Here is a 21684-nt window from a genome sequence, read left to right as displayed (position 1 = left end):
CTCAGAGACCTATGTACGCCTACTGAAAAAAATACGAAAATCTACAAATAGCCGCGTTGAATGAAATCTGTCGCTGTTGATTCATCAAGCAGGGACTGCGGAGAAGTCCAAACATCGGGTGAATTACCGTCAATGGGCAAACACAAGGGCTGCCGGCTAATAATAGCCTCCAGGGTCGAGGAATCAGCCAAGACCGCGCGTGGCAATGGCAAATTATGATTGATGATTGGATTGCATTTCACTACGGTTTATTTTCGTCTTCATTTAGCTTTCTGTTGCTGGAATTCGTCGAGGCTAGTCATGTGTTCCTCGCAATTATTTGACAAGTCGTCAAACACGTGCACTCGGTTTTAATTTTCATATTTATATTATGTCACTTTTTCTGGTATTGGCGCATCGTCTGTAGACGAATAGTTAGACAGGAGGATTTCAAATCTACATGACAAGAGTTGAAATTAGACTCTATGTAACTAATAATCTAAGATGTAGGCATATTTACTACTACAAGACATAGACATAAAGATAAAATAATAATGGCGTATGCACAAATGTTAGGTGAATTTGCGGTGTGATAAAATATACTTACATAATAAAAACAGAATGAGTATAGACAAATTTGTGAGAAAATACCTATCTAGAGTAAAATTAATAGACGTGGTAATAGTGCTTGAGTTGTACATAAAGTTACAAGAAAATACTTACATCACTATACTTAATTTTATCTAAAATTCGTGCAAAAGCCGTAAAAACTAACAAGCGCATTACTTCACAGTTGTTTGGTAATTAAATGTCAATAACATTGCAAACATGACACATTAGATATTACCTCCATTCATCGTGACCGTACTCATATATTTTGTGTAGTAACCGATTAGGAAAGTAGCTGTAAAGAGAAGATAAAAAATCAAATTGATCATACTGAAAGCAATATTACCGTCTATATCTCATGCTTCTATTCTAAGGCATGCGGCGCGGCGGTATGACAGTGTTATGTATGTAATCATACATTTTTAACAACGAAACCCGATACATACCATAAGGGATAAGTCCCCATAGATTACTTGCGGCAGATACGTACTTGAAACTCCAGTACCTTTCACGTTTTTAGTCCGTTCATAGGTGTATTTAAATATTAGGTTGTATCATTGGAGAGATATTGCTTCAAATTTACACTTTAAAATAACAGCAGCAGAAATTGAAATACCGGAAATAGTAAACGAATTGTCAGTTTTCATAGGTATGGTTTTGTAGTAGTGGCAAAATTGAACAATACAATAAAAGTGACATAGTTACCAAAAATTCCTAATGACAGTGTCTATATCATATACACAGAGGACAAACAAGAACATGTTATAAACAATAGTTGACCACAGCTAAATAATGAAACTAAAGAACTAATGCAGCCAAGCCAGACGCCTGCGCCCGCGCCCTTTCCAAGAAAACTCGAACACAGCTCCATTCATACAGCATTATCTTGCTCCATCTAAATTGCAATTTGACAGGCAGATGTGTGGTAATTTTAGATTTGCAAGTAAGTAGCACTGGAAATTAAATAACACAGATTTAAAATAACTAATACAGTTATTTCTGTAAATGTGCTAGGTGCTACATTATGATATAAATGCGGTAAGTTGAAAATTACAGCCGAGGCGAAATTAGGCTATTACATTGGAAAATATATACAATAATGTGAAGGTTAGTACTACTTATCTCAGTCTAATAATTTAGTTATCACTGTAGAATTAAATTAAACTGCTAGTTAACAACTAAACAATAATAGATATATAATTTTCTCCTTTCTAGAAACACTTCCGCCGCAAGAGTACTGAGGAACTAGGATCCGTCACAGTACAGTGTGGAAATGGAGCATTCACTTCACTTGATCATAGATATTTATAAAGGAATTGTATAAATATAATAATAGTTCTGAAACCGGAAAATACCTAAGAAGAGAAAGATGAATGGATTGCGTAAGAGAAAGTATGAATAAGAAGAGAGTGTTTAGTGAAATGGTAATAGATATACGTAGGCAAATTTAAAGAGTTACCTATCATAGTGTCGATCCCAGATAAAAGAGAGGTTAAGTAGTTCTGAGTCAGTGCATTCAAATATTCAATAGGTAATTTTAGGCAGGACAACTGGAAATATTGTAAATAGACAAACATAAACAGATGAGTTGCATCATCATTTATTTATTTATTTATCATCATAACACTTGAAAATTTCCCTTCCATGTTACAGGTATTTATGCCCATATCACGTATTTAGATAGTTTATTTACAGTCGTTTGTCGACACCTCAGAAGCGATAGTTCATAAATTCCGAAATAAAACGCCTAAACACAAGCATCTCATTAGCTATGCAAATTCGATCGGAAAAGTCTTGTGAAAGCGGTTTCACTTTTGTGATCCCGTTGCAAGGCCGAGGATTCACAATGTGTGGTGGGGAAGGGGGGTTGCGGTGGAAGGGTACCGCCACCTGTTGTAGGCTAGCTATTTTTAGACTTCCCGCACCATTCATAATTTGTGACTAATGTGTGAAACAGGACTAAGAATCGCTCCCTCTGCCCACGCTTTTTAAGATGACAATTCTGTATTAAACTTCAAGCTATCAGATAGAGATACAATAGAAAAGCGTGGGCAGAGGGAGCTAAGTCGTTATAAAATTGTCTTTGGAAGTTTGTAGCTTGAGATACAGATATAATTAAGCTTTCAGAAAAATAAGAGTTTATTTGTCCATTCACAACAAAACAGAGAATCAATTCATGAGGTGATTTTTGTTGTGGAGATAGTTGAAGAGTGACGTACTACTACTGTTAGGCTACTTTATAAAATGGTGCACTAACTGTATCTGATAACTTGTAGCAAGTGGAGACGAAAATTTAGAAAAGCCAAAAACCGGGAAAGACAAGCATTTAAGAGACGCTTTTGACGTGTGATGGGATCCTAGAATAGAATACAAACCCTCCCGCAGATATCGTACAAGGCAACTAAGGGACACATACCTTAACAGCTGATAGGCAACAATAGTATCCCCAAAGAGGGTTGACGTCGGGCAGGCAGTCGTTTATAAAAGCATTGCTAAACATGAAAAATTTTATGGTTAATTTTTACGCGAGCCCTGGGCTTCGGGGCGTCGCAACTACAAATGTAATCTGGAACACGCGAGGTTGAGAGAGAGAGAGACACACGCTTTTCGTTGAAAACGAGTCTTTTTACTAAGCATTGGACCATGTTCCGCTAATAAATAAGGACAATAATTAGTTCACCTATATCCATATTGGTCAGGACAGTATCAGGCACATAACAATAAATGATAGTCTTTAGGTCACAAGAAACTTGACCTCTGTGGGCTTATAATAAACAGTTATTTGTATTTTTGAGGTCTTGTTACTGATCATTCATCATACTTATCGCCTTGTGTGAGTGTTCAACAGTGATACTACTTGCACATTAAGTCTAATTTTACAACAACAAGTTTCTATGTTTGAAATGGCATTACAACTTTTATTTATCTGTATCATTTTATCAATTTTCTTTGAAAATCGGCAGTAATATTCGTAATAGATTGGAATTGGAAGGAATCAAGTCTCATGAGATTATTTACACTCATACAAATATGATTTTTGTTTTTCTAATATTTTTAACTAGTCTAAACGCTCACTTATTGTTGACGTTGACTGTACCACATTAATATTACTAGTGGTTCTAACGTCTAATGCCAGCTCCATACTGTCGCCTAACTCAGACACATGCCGACGCGAATGCGTCAACAATTCGTAGTTAGTATGAGTGTTTTTATTTACCGTAATGAAAACTCAGCAAAGTATACCCATGTTGTTTAGTATATAATAATGCAACGCGAAAGTTTACAAGTAGGTAATGTATACCAAACCCGACAAAGTTTGGCACAATGTTCGTCGACAGTGTGGAGCTGGCATAAGGTACTAGATGTTTAGGCATAGATAAAAGGAAAATATATAAAGGTGCTATGGTTTATGGTAACCTAGCTTCGTAACTGAAGGCGTTGTTTATTTATGATCAGAGTTAAGAATTTGCTAATGATTTCAAAGTTAATTTCTGTCTATGGCACTCTAATATCACACTAGTATTGGAACTGTAAGATTACGACAATAGGGAGCTACTGCTACACGGTCAACATTTATATGCACATTTTATTATGCATACATGCGTATGCGGCTGTTTCTATAGAGATTTGAAAGACCTTGGCCCAGCATCGCACCCACTTGTGACACGTTTGTGCTTATCGAATAAACAAATAATAACTTCGACTTACGTATCGACTGCAATATTGTAACAATTTATAGCTAGGCTATATACAAAGGCTTTGTTGAGATCGAGGCTGCACGTTATGCTCGTAAACACCTATTAAGTACTTATCATTAAATAATATGGCATTTAGAATTTACAGTCACAGGATCGGATGGATGAATGTAAAATTTGATTTTAAGAGACAGGTAGTTTACAATCATCCATATCCATATTACCACCTTACATATTATAAAATAAAGTTCTCTGCCGCGTCTGTCTGTTCGCATTAAACTCAAAAACCGGAATTGCATGCGGTTTTCACCAATAGATAGTGCGATTCCTGAGTAAGGTTTAGGTATAATATTTGAGTTACATAATAAATAAGATATTACACGAACGAAGCCGGGACGAGCCGCTAAAATAAGTATAAATAAGAATATTTGATTAATATTTTATAACTTTACACGTGAAATTTCTGGACGGAGGTCAATGAATAATTTCAATTCGGTGTATAGGTAGAATGATATCTAATTTTATAAAAAACTACCTATTTTGTAAGTCTACTTTTTAACATAAACTCCCTGAAGCCGGAGGAGCCTCTGCCTAGTATGTGCTTACTTACTAATATTAATGCGATAGTCTGTCATGCTTTCTCAGATAAAACGCCGGGTCGATTTTGGTGAAATTTGGAATAGATACAGTTGATGACCTGAGGTCTAACGTAGAATATCAACAAATAGTATTAAATGAAGGCGAATTAAGATTCAAATTCAAAATTCTTTATTCAATTTAGGATGATATACATCACTTATTGACGTAAAAAAATACTTAAACTAAGTCTACTGCCAACTTCTAAAGCGCAGGTGAAGAAGAAGCGGCGCAACAAACTTCACCGCAGCCTTTTCTCCAAGGACGTCAATTAACAAATATAAGTCTTATGCATATATTAAAAATTATTAAAACTGGTCTTAACTACCCTGCCCAGAATAGAGAAAAGTGGCGGGAATTGAAAGAGGCCTACACCAAATATTTGATTTAGCAAAAGAAGAATAAATTCTGCTATATTATTACACTAGCTGCGCCTACGAAAAATTCGGGATTAAAAGGATACCTATATTATATTCTACCCGCGTACCACATTTCATAACAAACCGCCCAGTAATTTTGCGTGAAAAGATATATGCAGGATGAATGTTTGTTACTCTTCACAAACTTTCGCATTTATAATATTAGTAGGATATAAACATAAATTTCCATAATATTGCTCATAGATATAGCAGGCCGAGATATTTATTATTATCAGAGTGTCGTCGACCCCGGCATGGGCGAGCGTTGCATATTAACGTAGGCTAATTGTATTATGGCTAATAACTTGTTTATTTTCATATCTACTCGCCTAATTTTCGGGTTAGATAAACAAATATTGGGGCATAGACTTTGTGCTTTGTTCTACAACCACGCCGTATAATTCTCAATTGTCGGTTACTCATCTGTTTTCCTTTGGGTCAAAATGAACCTATTTCATGTTTTGTTTCAAGTAGAAGTACCTAGTACTTCATCCGTATATCATAATAGAACAAATATATATACATAAAAGAATCTATCATGAACTAGTACAGTGACACTTCTGCTATGAACCAAACTGCACAAACAACACATTCAAGACTCTACTTTTTGTCCCAAAAGCTGTAATAAGGTATTTTTTATAACTTTATAAGGTATTTTAAGGATTTCTACTGTGATCAACTAAACCAACCGGTTATACAGAATGAGATGTGTGTGCGAATCACAATACCTATACAACCCAAAGAAATTTGATAATTTCGAAAAAGGCAAAAAATTACTAATCAAAATTTTCAAACTGTCCTTCGTATCTAACCAATATGTATTTTTTTCCAAAAACGATGATAGAATTCAGTTATTTAAAAACTATACATACTGTACCTACGGCATTTCACACATGTCATACAAACAATGCCAAATTAAATTACCATTTGACGCTCAAACGTAATTGAGAAGACAGACGGATGATTCAGAGTCCACACGATACGACACGCAAAAATTATCACAAGAGAATATCTGAGTAATCTGGATTGGGCAAGTAGATGTTGATCGTCTCTAATTAATTCATAATTAAAAATTCTGGTGCGCCCGCGCAGCCGCGGCGTCAACCAATTACGCTGCCCACGCGTACCGATTGAAAATGGACACTATTTTCATCTACGTTTGGTTCATAAATGATATTATCAATTTTGTGAGCGAAGGGCAAACGACAGTTGGTTTTATTTTGTACTATATTTAGTACTGGACTGAATTGTTACTGAGCCCGCTGCGTATGGCGCTGGGTATGCGGCTATTGGCATCCTTTCGATAGCCGCATTATTTTCATCTGGATTAGCGGTACTGGTTTTGTATATTTATCAGCTACTAATATTTAATATTTGAAATGTCAAAACCACTGATAAAACTCAACATTTTGATCATGCAAATAAAAAAGATATTGTAACTAAGTTTTAATTAGTAAGACATGTTAAACTTTGACTTTAATATTCTTCAAATATTCCGACCATATACCTACCGACTAAAATATTATACGTTAAACATGGTTTAAAAAAGTTACATCTACCTAATACTACTTTAGATAAAAAAGCCAAAACACTGCTGCAACGGAGCATATTAACATCAACTTAGTCTTTCTTGGCTTATTGACCTCTCGCTCATCTTCCAAAGTGAGAAGGAGACGACAATCTAACCATCACTTGTCACACTGCAATACGTATCTGTGTGTGTGTAAAAACCTGTGCGGAACATCTGTCATTATGCGTTTTGTTTGGTGACTTGACTGCAAAAAACGATTTATTTATTACCACGACTAAAGCGCGTTCTCAGGATGATATTCGAAGCTTTTATATGCAATTTGAGTTATCATATTTTAATGATAGAATTCGATTCACATTATTCGTTGTAGACTCATGTTGTGGTCGCAGGTTACTTATAGCGTTACGTTTCATCAAGTATATTGACTCTCATGTTTATATTTATTAACCGCACATTATTACTAAGATGCATTCCGGGTGAGATTTTAAGGATTCCAGTCCAGGGTGATAAGATAATTATAATATAATATGAAATAGGAGAAGAATAGCTGTAGAAAAACTGAAAGTTATTTTGAGAATAGTAGTAGAATTTGCATCATCAATTTGAAGTTTTCAAGTAGGTATTCTTTAATTACGAATACACGAATTCTAACGTAAATCACAATAGAATTAACTTAACCGAGAACAATACAACACCGCCATCATTCTAGTTTTAGAGGCCTATTCAAAAGCTAATAAACATCATAGAACCACAGATAATGATGATACAACCATCACCTAACCTGTTGATAACCACGTCGCGTCACTTCTGTTTCTTAGAATCAATTTGCCAAGATCCTAGCATCTATCATTTATGGCGCTGGAAACCCATATTCGCAACGAGAAAGTAGGGTCCGTCCCAAATCATGTCAGCGGTTTCTACCTGCTTGGGTACCGTTGCGTGCAAGGTGTACACCCTACACCCACAAGCATAGAAGTCTACGTAAAACTTACGCACACTATTGCAGCTTGCACCCGCGCATATGGTTCCCCCGCCCCCGACAACCCCTCCGACATCCGATAGTGCACCGAACCTCAACGCCTAGCCCGTCAGATGTTGATCGACATTTTTTTATTGGCTGTCTTATAAAATGAGCGCTGGAAGCCCAAGTCCCCAATGCGACTAGCAACAATGTTCCCAAGTCGCCACTTGGGAACATTGTTGCTAGGTTTTGGAAATTCGCTATAACCGCTCTCTTTTGACATTGTAAATTAGCAATAAGGGCTTTATTACATAAACAACCAAGAATAAGTGTGAAGTTTATTCCATCATAATTTCTAAATATGTATTGAGACGAAAAGAGCAGCAAATGCACTACAAAGATGTACTTACAATATTTTATAACCATTTCATTTGAATCAAAACAGTCCGCACCGGGCCTGATTATTCATTCACATTTCCTTCTTATCGACGATTATACAATTTTAACCTTACGTTTTTCTGAATTCAAATGCCGGGAGCGACCTTCACAAATCATCACCTAGATATGGAACGACAGTCTGATAAAATGATAATGCGCATTGCGGCATCAATATTTATTTATATCATAGATATCTAATGTGTTAATGATGGTACCTTATTTCTATAAACATGTTTATAATGATGTACGTTCATATGAAATTTAAACATCTAGTTAAGTTTTAAATTGGAGACTGCAAAATGCAAGATAATTCGATTTCCATAACCTTGATGAAATCCTAATTGATGAAGCGTCACATTGCAACGTCGTGTGCGTCGCGTTTGTTTCATCCTACGTAATATCATACGAAAAACGACTTTCTACATAGGTGAAGTCTAAACTAATATTAGAAAAGCGAATATTTAACCCATTAAAGCAGATAAAACTTAATTAAAAGTTAATTTGCAAACTGACAGAAAGTCAAGGTAATCCAAACGACATTACTTGCTTTTACTTAGTTGTTTTATTGGTTAGAATTTCAGACTCAATCTAATTATTAAATATCTACCTAAGTTTTCTTTTTTGAATTCAAACGTAGAAGTATATGAACGTAAAAGAAGCAAAGAAATGTTTAATCACTGTAAACAAAACCTTAAATGTAATGGCAAACCAATTGCTGGATATATGAATATTCACTTGCTAGATGTAAATACATCTTAGGAAGCTCAAAGACTACGTAAGCAAGCATGATTACGAATAGCAAAAAAGGAAATTCTTTATTATGACTCCACCTATATTACTATACTAGCTTTTGCCCACAACTTCGTATTTTAGTTTTTACTCACATACAAAGTTGTGCGAAATGTTTTTAAAAATCCCGTGGGAATTTCAGGAAATCCCTTCTTAGTGCTCCCCAACACTGTCCTAGGAACCTACACACCAAATTTCAGCTTTCTACAGTAGTTTCGGCTGTGCGTTGTCAGTCAGTCAAGAGTTTTTTATATATATATTTTAGATTCAATGACAATAATAGCAAGATTATTTGCTAATGTTATCTATTAGATATCGCGTCGCGTGATATGGTAGATAATGGGATATTCCATTACTATGCGAATTTAACGAAGTAACTAAAGTTACAGTTAAGACGTTGGAGAATATTCACACTGGCTAACTAGACTGAAACCGGACTGGTTGTGCAAAATGGAACTCGATAAGGGAATTGTTCCAATCAAAAAATCCAAATATGATGTTTACGATTTTTACATTATATATGTAAAGAATAATGGGACTAGCCTACTTGATTATTCTATTCCCATTGGTGATCTAGGTAAGTAAGTACTAATTACTTGATGGAAAAGGAAGTACTCTGAGAACAAGCAACTAAAGTTTTTTAAGATGGAGCCTCTACCTTGTATCAAATGAAAGATGTATTATGTATTAAAATTTAGCAAAAATCAAGTTATTAATTTTCGTGCTATTATCAAAAGTCGATAAGAGAACAGGCAAGGATGTAATCAATCGTACTTATTTATTAGCAAAAATAAGTAAGTTTAAAGCAGATTACGCTCGTCGGATATAAAGATTTTAAGGCATTCTCTCTGTTTCTTCTTAGCGTGTCGATCCCATTACTATGATAAACGGTGTTTGTAAAAGTCATGTCAGATGTCTTTAAGCAATTAAGAGTAAAATCTTACACCAAAATTAGTAATCGAAACGTCACACACTCGAAAAGATGAAGACGATACAAATATCCCTGAAATTTTCAAATTTCAATAATAATATTAAATTTTTCCCTTTAGTTTTATTTTAGTATTATGCATTTTTTTTGTCTAAGTAACAACTTAACTTTTATTATCTTTACCGTTGAAGTCTTATTGGCTCTTTGTCATAATGAAACATTGTCAACTATGAGATCTTTAGTGCATCAGCGGCCAAGATAGTGACGGCGTATGAATCATACATATTATGAGCGCAAACACAAAATAACTAGGTGGATACGGAATCTTCAATGATCTACACTATGAGTTGTAAACAATGTAAAAAATAAACAAATTTAATATGGTTTGTATGAGTTAATTTTTTTATATCTTGTATTGTTTGGCTATACCTATATGTATTGAATATTAATTAATGATGAAAAGAGGGTAAGTTATGCACATTAAACCTAATCCATACTAATATTATAATTGGAAGGCTAAGCCGATTTTGATCAAATTTGGAATAGAGTGTTTTTACCTCAGGGATGTTAGTATACCTAGGTAGGTAGAAAGTAGTTATCTTATATATTCAGGGTTACCTTTTAAAGATCGTAAAAATTGTGAATGAAGGAAAACTATATATCAATATCAAATCACTCGTTATATTTTATCGTTCATAAGAAATCAGCAAATTGTTCTTAGGAAGCTTACTATCGAGTCTTATCGGATTCGTTGTCATTCGATATTTGGATATTACATCATTGTTTTATTTAGTAGAGAGGAGCTATGGGTGCAGTGGTACACACTGCTCTGTTATACTAGCTGTTAAGCAACGAAATGGTCGGTCGTTGGATGGGTGACCAATAATGTATTATCTCGAACTTCTTGCGATTTTTTGTTTTTATTGCTTGTATTTGTAGTCGTTAACATCCAGCAATTGGCATAGGGCCCGGGTGATGTGTCATGTCCCATCCTCTTCATTGATCCATAAGAAAGGCCAGTGTCTCAGCAGATGGATGATACGGCGAATGATGATTATTTAGGTTTAAATTGTAGGTGAAGATCCCCGATGAAGTACAGACCATGTCATATAAATAATCCTACCCAAATTTGCTACGCTACTATAGCCTTTAGGGCTCCATGCAGGGCATTTTTCCCGTCATAGAATAGGACCACTACTTATTCCCGTAGACGTCGTTTACAGCTGATAGAAAACAACAGCATCCCCAAAGAGAGTTGAAGGCAGACAGGCGATTGGCTGTTAAATCACAGTTAAAATATTCATTTGTGCTTCAGGGCGTCACAGCCAATAATGCACATTTGGGAGCCACGAGAATAGGTATCCTTGTAGGGTAACTTGTATGCATTTGACCGTACCATAGGTATGTCCCAAGTATTTCAATACTCTGATGTCAGCCATCAAACGCATAAGTGCAGAGTGCAGGGTAAACACACTCGTAAAACTTTTGATTTATTGTATTCTTATCGATATTTTACACACAATGTCAGTTTACGATGAAAATACTGATTGAAGACGTTATGTTTCACCGCAAAATTGCGTGTTTTAGTTTCTAAGAAGAAATCTAAAGTCGTCTTAGGTACCTCGGTAGGTTCGATGTTGTTCGCTTCATAGATGCAGTCAAGAATGTCAAGATCCTCTAGGCGTTACAGAAAACCCGATCGATCAAGACAAAAAGCTAGGCAATGGAATTGCAACTCGTTAAATATGCGGTTTGATACTTGTAAGCGCAGAGCCATTAGCGGGATCGGCTGCGAGACGAGTCCACTCGCACTCAGGTAGCGCCGGGATAAAAACACCACTCCAACGCACCGCACTCACCTAGATAACGCTCAGAACAGATCCTGTACACCGATCGCCGCAATTCCGACCTTATTCACCCGTATCAGCCATGTATTAACCTCTGTCTCGAATCTCCGACTCATTACAATAAGACGCCCTAATCACCCATTCTCATCACACGTACGATAATATAAATAGGACGTTCGATGAATGAACTTATAGCATGTAAATTCGTCGCTCAAATCGCGACAACCGCGTAGGCGTCAGATTTGAATGAAAATAAACATCATAGGCGCTCACCTCTCAATTTTGATATTATCCAGATTAGCGATATTTCAAAGCACACAGTATGAATTTGGTAGGTATGTCACAGAACTTGTTGGCATAACACAAGGGAGAAGTCGCGACGCGGGCTGCGGCGTGGCAGCGCGGACGTTCGGCGTTGACTGCGGGCCCGTGTTGGCGGAGGTGCGCCCGCGCCGCACGCACACATGTACGTTCATTCAAATAAACCGGCGCGGTGGTGGGGCGCGCTTATGAATGGACGTAGTGCTCGTATAGATACCGCTGATAACGCTGTGCAAACGTTATACAATATGATACCGGCCGAATCGCCTCTGCTAGCACTGACGACGACGTGTAGGCGAAATTGGACACCGTTTCGAAATGACCATAAGGTTATTCGGCGCAACCCAGATATAAATCATGTTTACATCTCAAATGTACTGACACAGATACTGAGTTGACGTGTTTGTCTAGCGTTTCTATCTGAATTACAATGTCATAACACTTTTGTTGACAATAATTTGAGATTTTATATTAGACTGCTACCAGATATTAGCTGCGCACCAGGGCTTTGCTCCCGTGGGAATATCGGGATAAAAAGTACTATATGTGTTATTCCAGGTTATTTTCTACCTGTGTACCAAATTTCATAACAATCGGGCCAGTAGATAATACGTGAAGAGGTAACAAACAAACTTACTTTCGCTTTACTTTTATTATTAGTCGGGATGAGATTACTTCAAAATCGAAGCCGTGTCTAGTCCGGACGAAAACGTGAGAATACGACTACTTCCATCAAGTACCTTGTATAAAGTTATAAAATTGTTTTGGGACATTAATAGAAAGTCAAATACATTGTTATAGCTTACAATGAAGTCTAGGTCTATAATTTTGTTTAACTATTATGCATACAAGCATAGACATACCACTTGCAAACTGTAATAATATTTTTATATGATCTTTCACACATGCACTATTTTGCTGTAGTGGAAAAATATAATAAGTTTTTACTAATTGTACTACAGCTATAATGGTCGCTTCTCGACAGAATAGGACAGTAACCCTTTGTTTTTCAAAAATAATTTTATAATAGCAGCGAAAACGCCTTTATTTATTTGAGATAAGGACTATTATAGATAAGCTACAGCATGGAAAAATATGGGCTGTTATTTTAAAATACAAAACAATGCTTTTACAATAATACTTTAATATTTAAATAAGGCTTTCTTATACACGAAGCAACGATATACTCTATGGATAATATAAATAAAGTAAAAAATTGTTTGTTAATACATTACATAGCGGATACTAGGATTAAGAGAGTCCTTTGAGAAAACTTGCTAGCTTGTGGCTCTTATAGTCGGAGCGTAGTTGTATGAAGTTCAGAAGGATGGAGCGATCCAACTCCGCCTGTAAAAGAGCACTCATTTCAATATAAGTCATAACTGTTTATGTTGGCAACAAAATTAGGTTAGATTTTTAAAGTTAAAAAAGTTGTTAGATACTTATGTGGCTTGTTGGTTTTAGCCACTAATTATGTCAGATATCTTTAGGTAACTTCATTGAAACTCCGGATGATGACATGAATGTGGCTATCAAACGAGAGCATTCTTTGAGAAAAGTAATTAAATTCTTCATATCTTTTTCGAGATATTTTAGTTAATATTTTGTATAGACAGATCCTGGCATAGCAGAGTTACGTCAATGAAAATGGCGTTCACGTCACGAGATCAAGAACTGAAAATAAGAACTATTCTGTTTTTTTTTATGTAATTTAAATATTCAAAATTTAAAGTAAAAAAATAGCGTTAAAGAATTTTACACTCCTATACATAATAAATACGATAAAAAAAATTAAAGCATCTAGAATATCAATTATGTCATTGTATGTCCCTTCAGAGAAATTCGGAACGGCCTACAGGTTTTTCACTGGAAAGAAAACTGAATATTTGTTACTTCGTCCTTATTGAATAGACTCACCAGCGTCTCCCCCTCGCACACCTGCTGCAGATTCTCAGGCTTGACGAGCAGCAAGTTGCAGAGCGCGTGCAGAGCGTCGAACAGCGCATGCGCGGGCGCGGGCGCCGCGTGCGCGCCGCGCCCGCACGCCGCCGACCGGTACGTCTTCACGTCGCAGATGGCTATCATGGCCCCTGACAACCGCACTTGTGTTACCCACCAACTTATATAACATGGAACTCTCTCTCATCTGAGTTTTCATGGTTTTTTTGCAAACGAAGTGAAAAAGAAACGAAGGAAGAAGGGAAACGAGTATGCAGGTCGCCTGATGGTAAGCAAACACCGCAGCCCCTCAACACAACTTCCTCAGCCGTTGAGCGTTGGTGCTCTGGATCCGCTCGAACGCCTTTCTCTCCCTCAAATTTTGCCTGTGACGCCGCTAAAACTGCGTAAAAGGAGGCCATCTGCCTGACAGCAACCCTTATTGGGGATACTATTGTTGGCTATCATCTGCCAGTGCTTAGGCTGGCTCTCTAGCGAAAGTTTCTCTAACAAAAATTGTGTGACGATTCGCGGGCTGAGACTGGAGCCTACTGGCCCGCCATGGCATGTCTCTTTTTGAACGAATATCTCATTACAAGACGTCTGTTTAAATTTTTCATTGTAGCTGTGTACAAGTTGATACAGAGTTCTTCTATATAGATTCTTTCACATAATATTTGGTACGTGATCGGATGAGATGGATTTAACGTGATTGGATCGTGATGAGATATGAAAATGGAACAAACAAAAAAGATATAACATACAAAATACCGACCTGCCGAGTTGAACTGGAAGTTCTGTAGATGCTCGTACAACACGCGGTGTAGCCTCACAGCCAACTCGAGGGAGACCGCGTTGAGGTTGTCTCCCTCCAAGCCGGAGTGGATGTTGTCCGTCACCGAATTCAGGTACGGAACCACTGCCAGACACGCCTGCGATAACAATACTTGTTGAAGATTTATTATCTAAAAATGTCCTCTCAAACTATCGCCGATTGACTGTAAGATATTCCTACATGCTGTAAGTTCGACGTTGTACATGTACCTTTCTTTAACCCTATGTATTATTCCAAGTTATATTTCAACCGTATATCAAATTTCATAACACTTCGTCCAATAGATTTCGCGTGAATGAGTAATAAACATACATACACACATACAGCCTCACAAAGTATTCATTTACAATATTAGCAGGATATTCGTGCAATAAAGTTATTACAAACAAAGATTTCACTTTGAAGATGTATGAAAATCTGGAAGGCAATTCTTTAAACCCTAACCAAAACTAATAAGCCAGTGGAATAGCAGAGTCAAATAACGAAAAAGTTTTATTACCGGCTTCATCTGTTGACTAACACAACTATCCTAAGTGTTCACCCTCATAAGAGGATTTCCCTTAGATTGTGTTTAATTGTTCCTACGAGGGGTATTTTTTCTTGTAATATACTTTCAATATGCAATTATGTAAAATAAATGCAATTATAATATAATAAAGAAAATGCAATTATGTAAAATATTTGAATACATTAAATTCTGCATTGAGTTAAATCTGAACGTCTCTCGAACTCCTTCTGAATATGACACTGGCTTTCATGAATAACACCTACCTACTGATTTCTCCATAATAATATACCTGTAAATTAATTGACTGAAAACATAGAAAATAATAACATAGCCGGAGTAATTATATTATACCGGCGAGGCTATAGTATCGATGTCTCCCTCAGGCTTGAAGTCTGTCTTCTTCTGTTCCGTCTGTAGATGCAGCTTGACCCAGCCCACCACCGCTGATATAGCTCGTTCCAGCCCCGCGTCCAGCTTGTTTTCTAGCTGCTCGATGATTGCGTTCTTTTTCTGAACGCATTCATTCTGTTTTGACGTTGTGCTAAAAGTAGAATAATATCTATAACGTGTATTTTAATTGTATATAATAATAATTTTAAAGTAATGTTTGTCACAGATAAAATATACAAAACAGAGTCAATAAAAATATGATTTACCGAAATAACCTATATATTATGGATCAAAAGCATTTTTAATATATAATGTAATATGCTTACCTCATGCATGGTAGAATGCACTCTTGAAAGTGTTCGCCAAACATCTTCACTATTTTATTGGCTTGCTTTACTATATCGAAGAAGTAAATCTAAAACAACAATTTATTTAATAGTAAAGGTATTGGTAAATATGACACACTATCCCAATCCCAACGAACTAAAAAGCCTGTATTGTATTATATTATAGGTGGCTCTAAATGCCAATAAAAATAACTTTGCAATAAAAACACTAGATGGCGCTGTTTGTATACACTATGCATCGCTATAGATATTTTATTTCAACTATCCCAATCCCATTTTAATAAGAAGAAAAAACTGTTCCCGATGACATTTAAGCAGACGAATATATAGGCAAAAAGTCACTATTATAAATTATTACAAAATTTGTCACTATCACTTAATTCAAATTCCACCAGTAAGACCTACAGCTAAACGTGGCTTTCTAGTTTTGCGACTTTCGGTATAAAAATAGATATAGAGATAAAAATGTATTTTTAATACAATTTATATATTGAGATAAATAAAAACAACATATTAAGATAAACAGTACACTATAAACTTAAACAACGTGACACATAATACAAACCTGTGGAGGAGACTTGCTCTCGGCTATCGGTATGGACTGCAGCCCCAAGTCCAAAGCGTAATCTACATGTTCTATCATCAGGTGCTGTATGAGCGCCTCCAGCAAACCCACTGTGGTGCCGTGGAGCTCATTGGCTGTGCATAACTGAAAATATGATAGGCTATTATTAACATTATTACAGTCATAGTAAGTGTAATATATTTAACTAAATAAAAGTTGTTATAAAAATATGTTTTTTAAGAGAGAGAGGTTTTGGAAAATACCTATAATTTTCGTAAATTAAATATCATTAGATATATATTTTTTAAATTTGTTTAATCTAATATGATAATTGCCAGTATTTATTTTATATGTACATGAATTTATTGTAATTTATTACAAGTCCTGACATGTAAACAATCTTCTTGAAAATAAATCTCAATAAATATACCTACAAGAGCATTTAAATTATTGTCTATTTCAATTTATGTTACTGTCAAATCAAAAAGACATGGTAAAATTGTTTACATAAGAAGAAAAAACGGAATTTACTTACAGTTTTACACCGAACGAACGATGTTTTGGCATCGTTTAGCATCCTTTCCACCAGTTTCTCACTGAGGAAGGTTTCCCCGCCGTAGTTCTCTATATGAGCTATGTTTATATTCGCTCGGGTCCCGATCACCGCTTGCAAGTCACGGCGGAGCTCTTGGAAACTAAAATGGATAAATAAACGAATTTTAATATATGTATGCTTATCATTATCATACATTTGTCTTCATTACTAAGTACAACATGTGATGTTTGAGATGTTAGAAAATAAAGTTAGTGTCGCTGTAAGTGACATTTTCAATATCTGCCATTCATTCTCCTCGCCCTCACACAAAGCATAACAGAATCACAAATTAAATTTTGGTTTGAAGATTCACACGACACGTCCAAGCAGCTTACTCACCCGCCGCCTTGGATCTGTTTCTTAACATGTTGCTTCTCAGTGTAGTAACCATTCAGGGCATTAGCCAGCGCCGCTTTAAGTCTTCTGGTCTCCAAAGCCGGGTAGCCGTCGTTGGCGCCGGCCATGGCGCCGTTGACCAGGGCTTCTCGACGAAGATCACCGGTCGTGGTGTTCCCGTCTGCGGAGACGAGGCCGGCGACTACTAGTTCGTCGCAGACGCGTTGGGTGCTGAAATAATAATTAAATAAATGGACCACACTCAACGGCTCACACAAAACACTAAGCGTGTATTTTAGGCCCAACAGACACAAACACAGAAACGGACATAATACACCTAAAAAGTATTTGTGATCACCGGTACATATATTTTCCAGGGCTAGGAATTGACAGGACTCCAGAGAAGTCAGATAAAAGATATCTTGTTTATATAAGGAACATTTTTCTAAGTAACAAGGATACTATAGGTCGACTATATACTATATATAGCGACTAAAAGTATAATAACACGAAAATATAGATACACATGATATCTTACTACATCCCCCCTCTCCCTTATTATATTTTGCTGAATCGCCCCCCCCCCGATCGTATTTTAATCACATGAAACTTGAAGGAGGGGGGGGCCTTCAAGTCTCATGTGATTAAAATACGACCTCGAAGACAAAAAACATATATGCAGCAAGAAATGGACTACTAAATCATAACCAACCTCGTGTACATATCGTACAAATTCCTCAGATACTTGTCCACGTCGTTCTTATCAGCCAGTTTCGTCTGTATATACTTCTGCAGCTTCAGATGGAAGATGTTGAGCACAAACTTGCTCATGACCTGCTCAGCGTTAGGGAACACCGCACTGATGATTGTGTAGTTCTTCTTGCAGAGGGGGAGAACAGCCGAGAATATGTCCTTACCTAGGAGACTGTTCTGGAAAATTAAAAAGTAAAAATAATGAAAACAACTTTTTGACATAACCTCAGTGGCCTAAAATATTAATTTCACATTATTATAATTACGTTTTGTGACAAGTTGCTTAGTGCGGTGATTTGAAGACCGGCTGCCTGCCAGACGGCAATCCTCTTTGGGAATGCTGTTGTTGCTTAACAGGAGTCATGATTTCTTACCCTCCAGTATACTTAGTGTAGACTAAAGGATATGGAATTGTCTTCTAGGGCGGAAACCACACGCCTCTAATTAATTATTGTCATCTAAATACAATGCTGCATCCTATTACAATAAAAATATAACATTTGTGATTGTCAACTTACCATTTGACTAGTCTCAATAAAGGCGTCGACACACTGGGAGTATCCCTTGAAATTCGTCATAATAACGGCTATTTCCTTCATCTTGTTCATGTTGCCTTGGTTCTGAGCCTTCACAAACTCATCTATGAGATTTCTCTCAATCTCTTCGTACTTGGCTTCGATTTTCTTCTTGGCGACTTCGAACTTGGCTGGTGGTAGCTCTTGGGCTATTGTGTGGAGCTTTTGTATGACGTCTGCAGCTTCGTTCAACTGGAAGAATAAATTAACTGTTAATAGTACAAATAAATGCAGTCACTTTTAGTTCTTTACTGTTTCCTAAGATAAATCACTTTTAGTTCTTTACATATTCCTAAGATAAATTTATGTTGAGTTATGAGTTCTGAAGATAAAGATTCGTTTATAATAATTGAACTCACTTTGCTGGCATCGTTGAAGAGGTCGGTGATGACGGGCCCGGGGCTGAGGAAGTGGGCGAGGTGCGCGAGCAGAGCGCGGGCGGCGGAGGCGCGGGCGCGGGGCGCGCGTGCGGCGCCCAGCTTCTCGGCCACCGCCAGCGCGCGGCCGCCGCATCGCGACATGCGCTCGTCCAGCGTGCTGAATACGTTCACGCAGTGCTACCAACATTACAGACATTCATGCCGGCTACACACTGTCGTACAAACACAAACTCGGATAGACGCCTTAGAACATTCAGTAGTTAATATTTATTTTTAAAATAGTATCCGGTATACGCCAAGTTTGGCGAATTGTATAGCCAGCATAGAATGCAATGTTAAAAGTATCAAACATGAACATATTCACACAATGCTGGTATAAATAGAAATTTTTTAGCTTCAAAACACAACAGCACAAATCATATTATATGGACCTTCAGATGTGTAAAAAACGAGCTTTCAAAAACTTAATTGACTATATAGAATAAAATAAACTCTTCCCCTACTTCTAAGCTTTTTTCTAACCATGCAAGAGATTTTTATGCAGTTTTATTGTTATTTAGACAATTAAAATATATACTAATAGTTACTAATAGTTTATACATTAATAAATGGCCCTCTCCGAAGGCAGGCCAGATCACTAGCAAATAATAATGAAAATAAAATAAATTTTGTCATACCATATGTTGGTCCATAATATCTGCCAGCTTATTACTGTATATCTTTTCTTGTTCCTGTACTTCTTGTTCTAATCTAGTACATTTCCTCTCTTGTCTTTCTTGCAGTACCTTTAATGGTAATTTCAATGCACATTAGTCTCATGCAGTAGATAAGTAAAGTATTAATAAGTGTCATCATAGCAATAAATAATTGATGAGATCACAGTCATAAAATGTTGCATGATATTCGAAATCAATTACGATATCCTAACGACATTATAGAGAAGTGTTTCTTAACCTGTGGTCAGTGGACCCCTCTGGTTTCCATACAAATTTTAGATTTTAATGCATGTGTTAGGCCCTAGAATCCAGGGGTCCGCTAACTGTAAAAGGTTAGGCAATGCTGTTAAAGAGTAATTTGATCAAAAACTTTTATAGTAAAAATACAAATAAATCTACATACCTTAAGGTCTTGAATGGCCTGAGTGAAAATATCATGAATCATCTCTGGGTCGAACTGGTCATCTTTCAATCTAGATTCCTGCATGCTACGCCGGACCATCCTCTCTACAAATTCATCAGGATCAAATGGATCCTGTAGTAAAGTGTAACATTTTATTTTATAATTCTGCATAGGATAAAAGAAATGAATGAACTGCAATGAGGAACTATAATATGAAGGTATTAGGAGTCTTATCACTCCTAACAATAACAGAAAATAGTGACTTATGTATTTTGCGCTGATCCCAAATTAAATTCAAATCTTTATTTGCAACCTTAATGTAAATAACAGGTCTTTCAAATAAGTATATAAGTGAAACAATTAAAGACCCTGACAGGTGCAGCAATCAAATAGTGATGATGGGAATGGTTAGGAAGATACCGATAATAATGGGATCAAGTACATATTCTTTATGCTAGAGTCCAAGAATGTGTATGTCCTGAAATGTAATTATAATTAAATTTATAATAGGTGTAAAAAAATCTTGAATTATGAGTTACTTAGGTACTCACTACTTTTTCGTAGTAGGTACCTATTAGTATTTTTCACATATATTACAGCAACTGTCTGAGCTATTATTATTATTAACACTTATCCACTTTCAGAAAATAGTATTCAACTAGGAATAACATTTCTATTCAACTAAAATCTAATGTGAACCATTTTTGCAAGTTTGCAACATTGGAAATGCACAATAAATAGATAAACATAAGTATAAAAAAAAATAACTAACCTGCTCCAATTCTCTCATATATTGGTTCATCATCTTGATATTTTTTAAAATTAATATAGGTAGGTTACCTAGTAAAATAATCTGCAAATTACAAAACAAATGTACCTACACCTCCCCCAGTCTAGCTACCCTGTTGATAATGACAATGACATTTCTTACTTGACATTGAGTTTTAACAATATATTTTTTTATTCGTAGTTTATAAATGAATACTATGATAATAACACTGCCTAAAAATGTAATTTTATCAAAGATATAGACAACGGACAAGTTAAAATCAAAGAGTTAGATTTCCATACAAATTTCCGGCCCATCTGGCTAATCTCATACAAATTGTAGAATATACCGAACACGAGATAGGAATGAAAGATGTCAGCGATTTGTCTCGTTTCTTCTCATGTATTACTAATACTCACAT

At 36.2% G+C, this 21684-nt stretch overlaps 2 protein-coding genes across 3 annotated transcripts in view; both read right to left on the bottom strand.

Annotated features, from left to right (window-relative positions):
• Positions 1-12266, bottom strand: part of LOC128677011 (ETS-like protein pointed) — a 127220-nt gene extending 114954 nt beyond the window's left edge. For both annotated transcript variants that reach the window (XM_053757526.2, XM_053757528.1), the window contains exon 1: positions 12106-12266. The gene's annotated coding sequence lies outside the window, so the exon portion shown is untranslated. The remainder of the gene's footprint in view (positions 1-12105) is intronic.
• Positions 12267-13277: 1011 nt separating this feature from the next.
• On the bottom strand, positions 13278-21418 carry Sec10 (Secretory 10). Its single transcript, XM_053757872.1, has 14 exons — positions 21267-21418; positions 20495-20626; positions 20053-20160; positions 19355-19552; positions 18939-19187; positions 18380-18597; positions 17671-17898; positions 17272-17431; positions 16737-16880; positions 16151-16239; positions 15786-15975; positions 14867-15023; positions 14071-14243; positions 13278-13500 (listed from the first exon to the last, which is right to left on the bottom strand). The coding sequence occupies exons 1-14, from the start codon at positions 21297-21299 to the stop codon at positions 13405-13407; spliced, it is 2175 nt and encodes a 724-aa protein (XP_053613847.1). The 5' UTR covers positions 21300-21418; the 3' UTR covers positions 13278-13404.
• Between the last annotated feature and the right edge of the window lie 266 nt (positions 21419-21684).

Source organism: Plodia interpunctella, chromosome 17 (genome assembly GCF_027563975.2).
Source record: "Plodia interpunctella isolate USDA-ARS_2022_Savannah chromosome 17, ilPloInte3.2, whole genome shotgun sequence".
NCBI lineage: Eukaryota > Metazoa > Arthropoda > Insecta > Lepidoptera > Pyralidae > Plodia > Plodia interpunctella.
The sequence above is the reverse complement of the archived record's forward strand: the minus strand, read 5'-3'. Positions and strand labels throughout refer to the sequence as shown.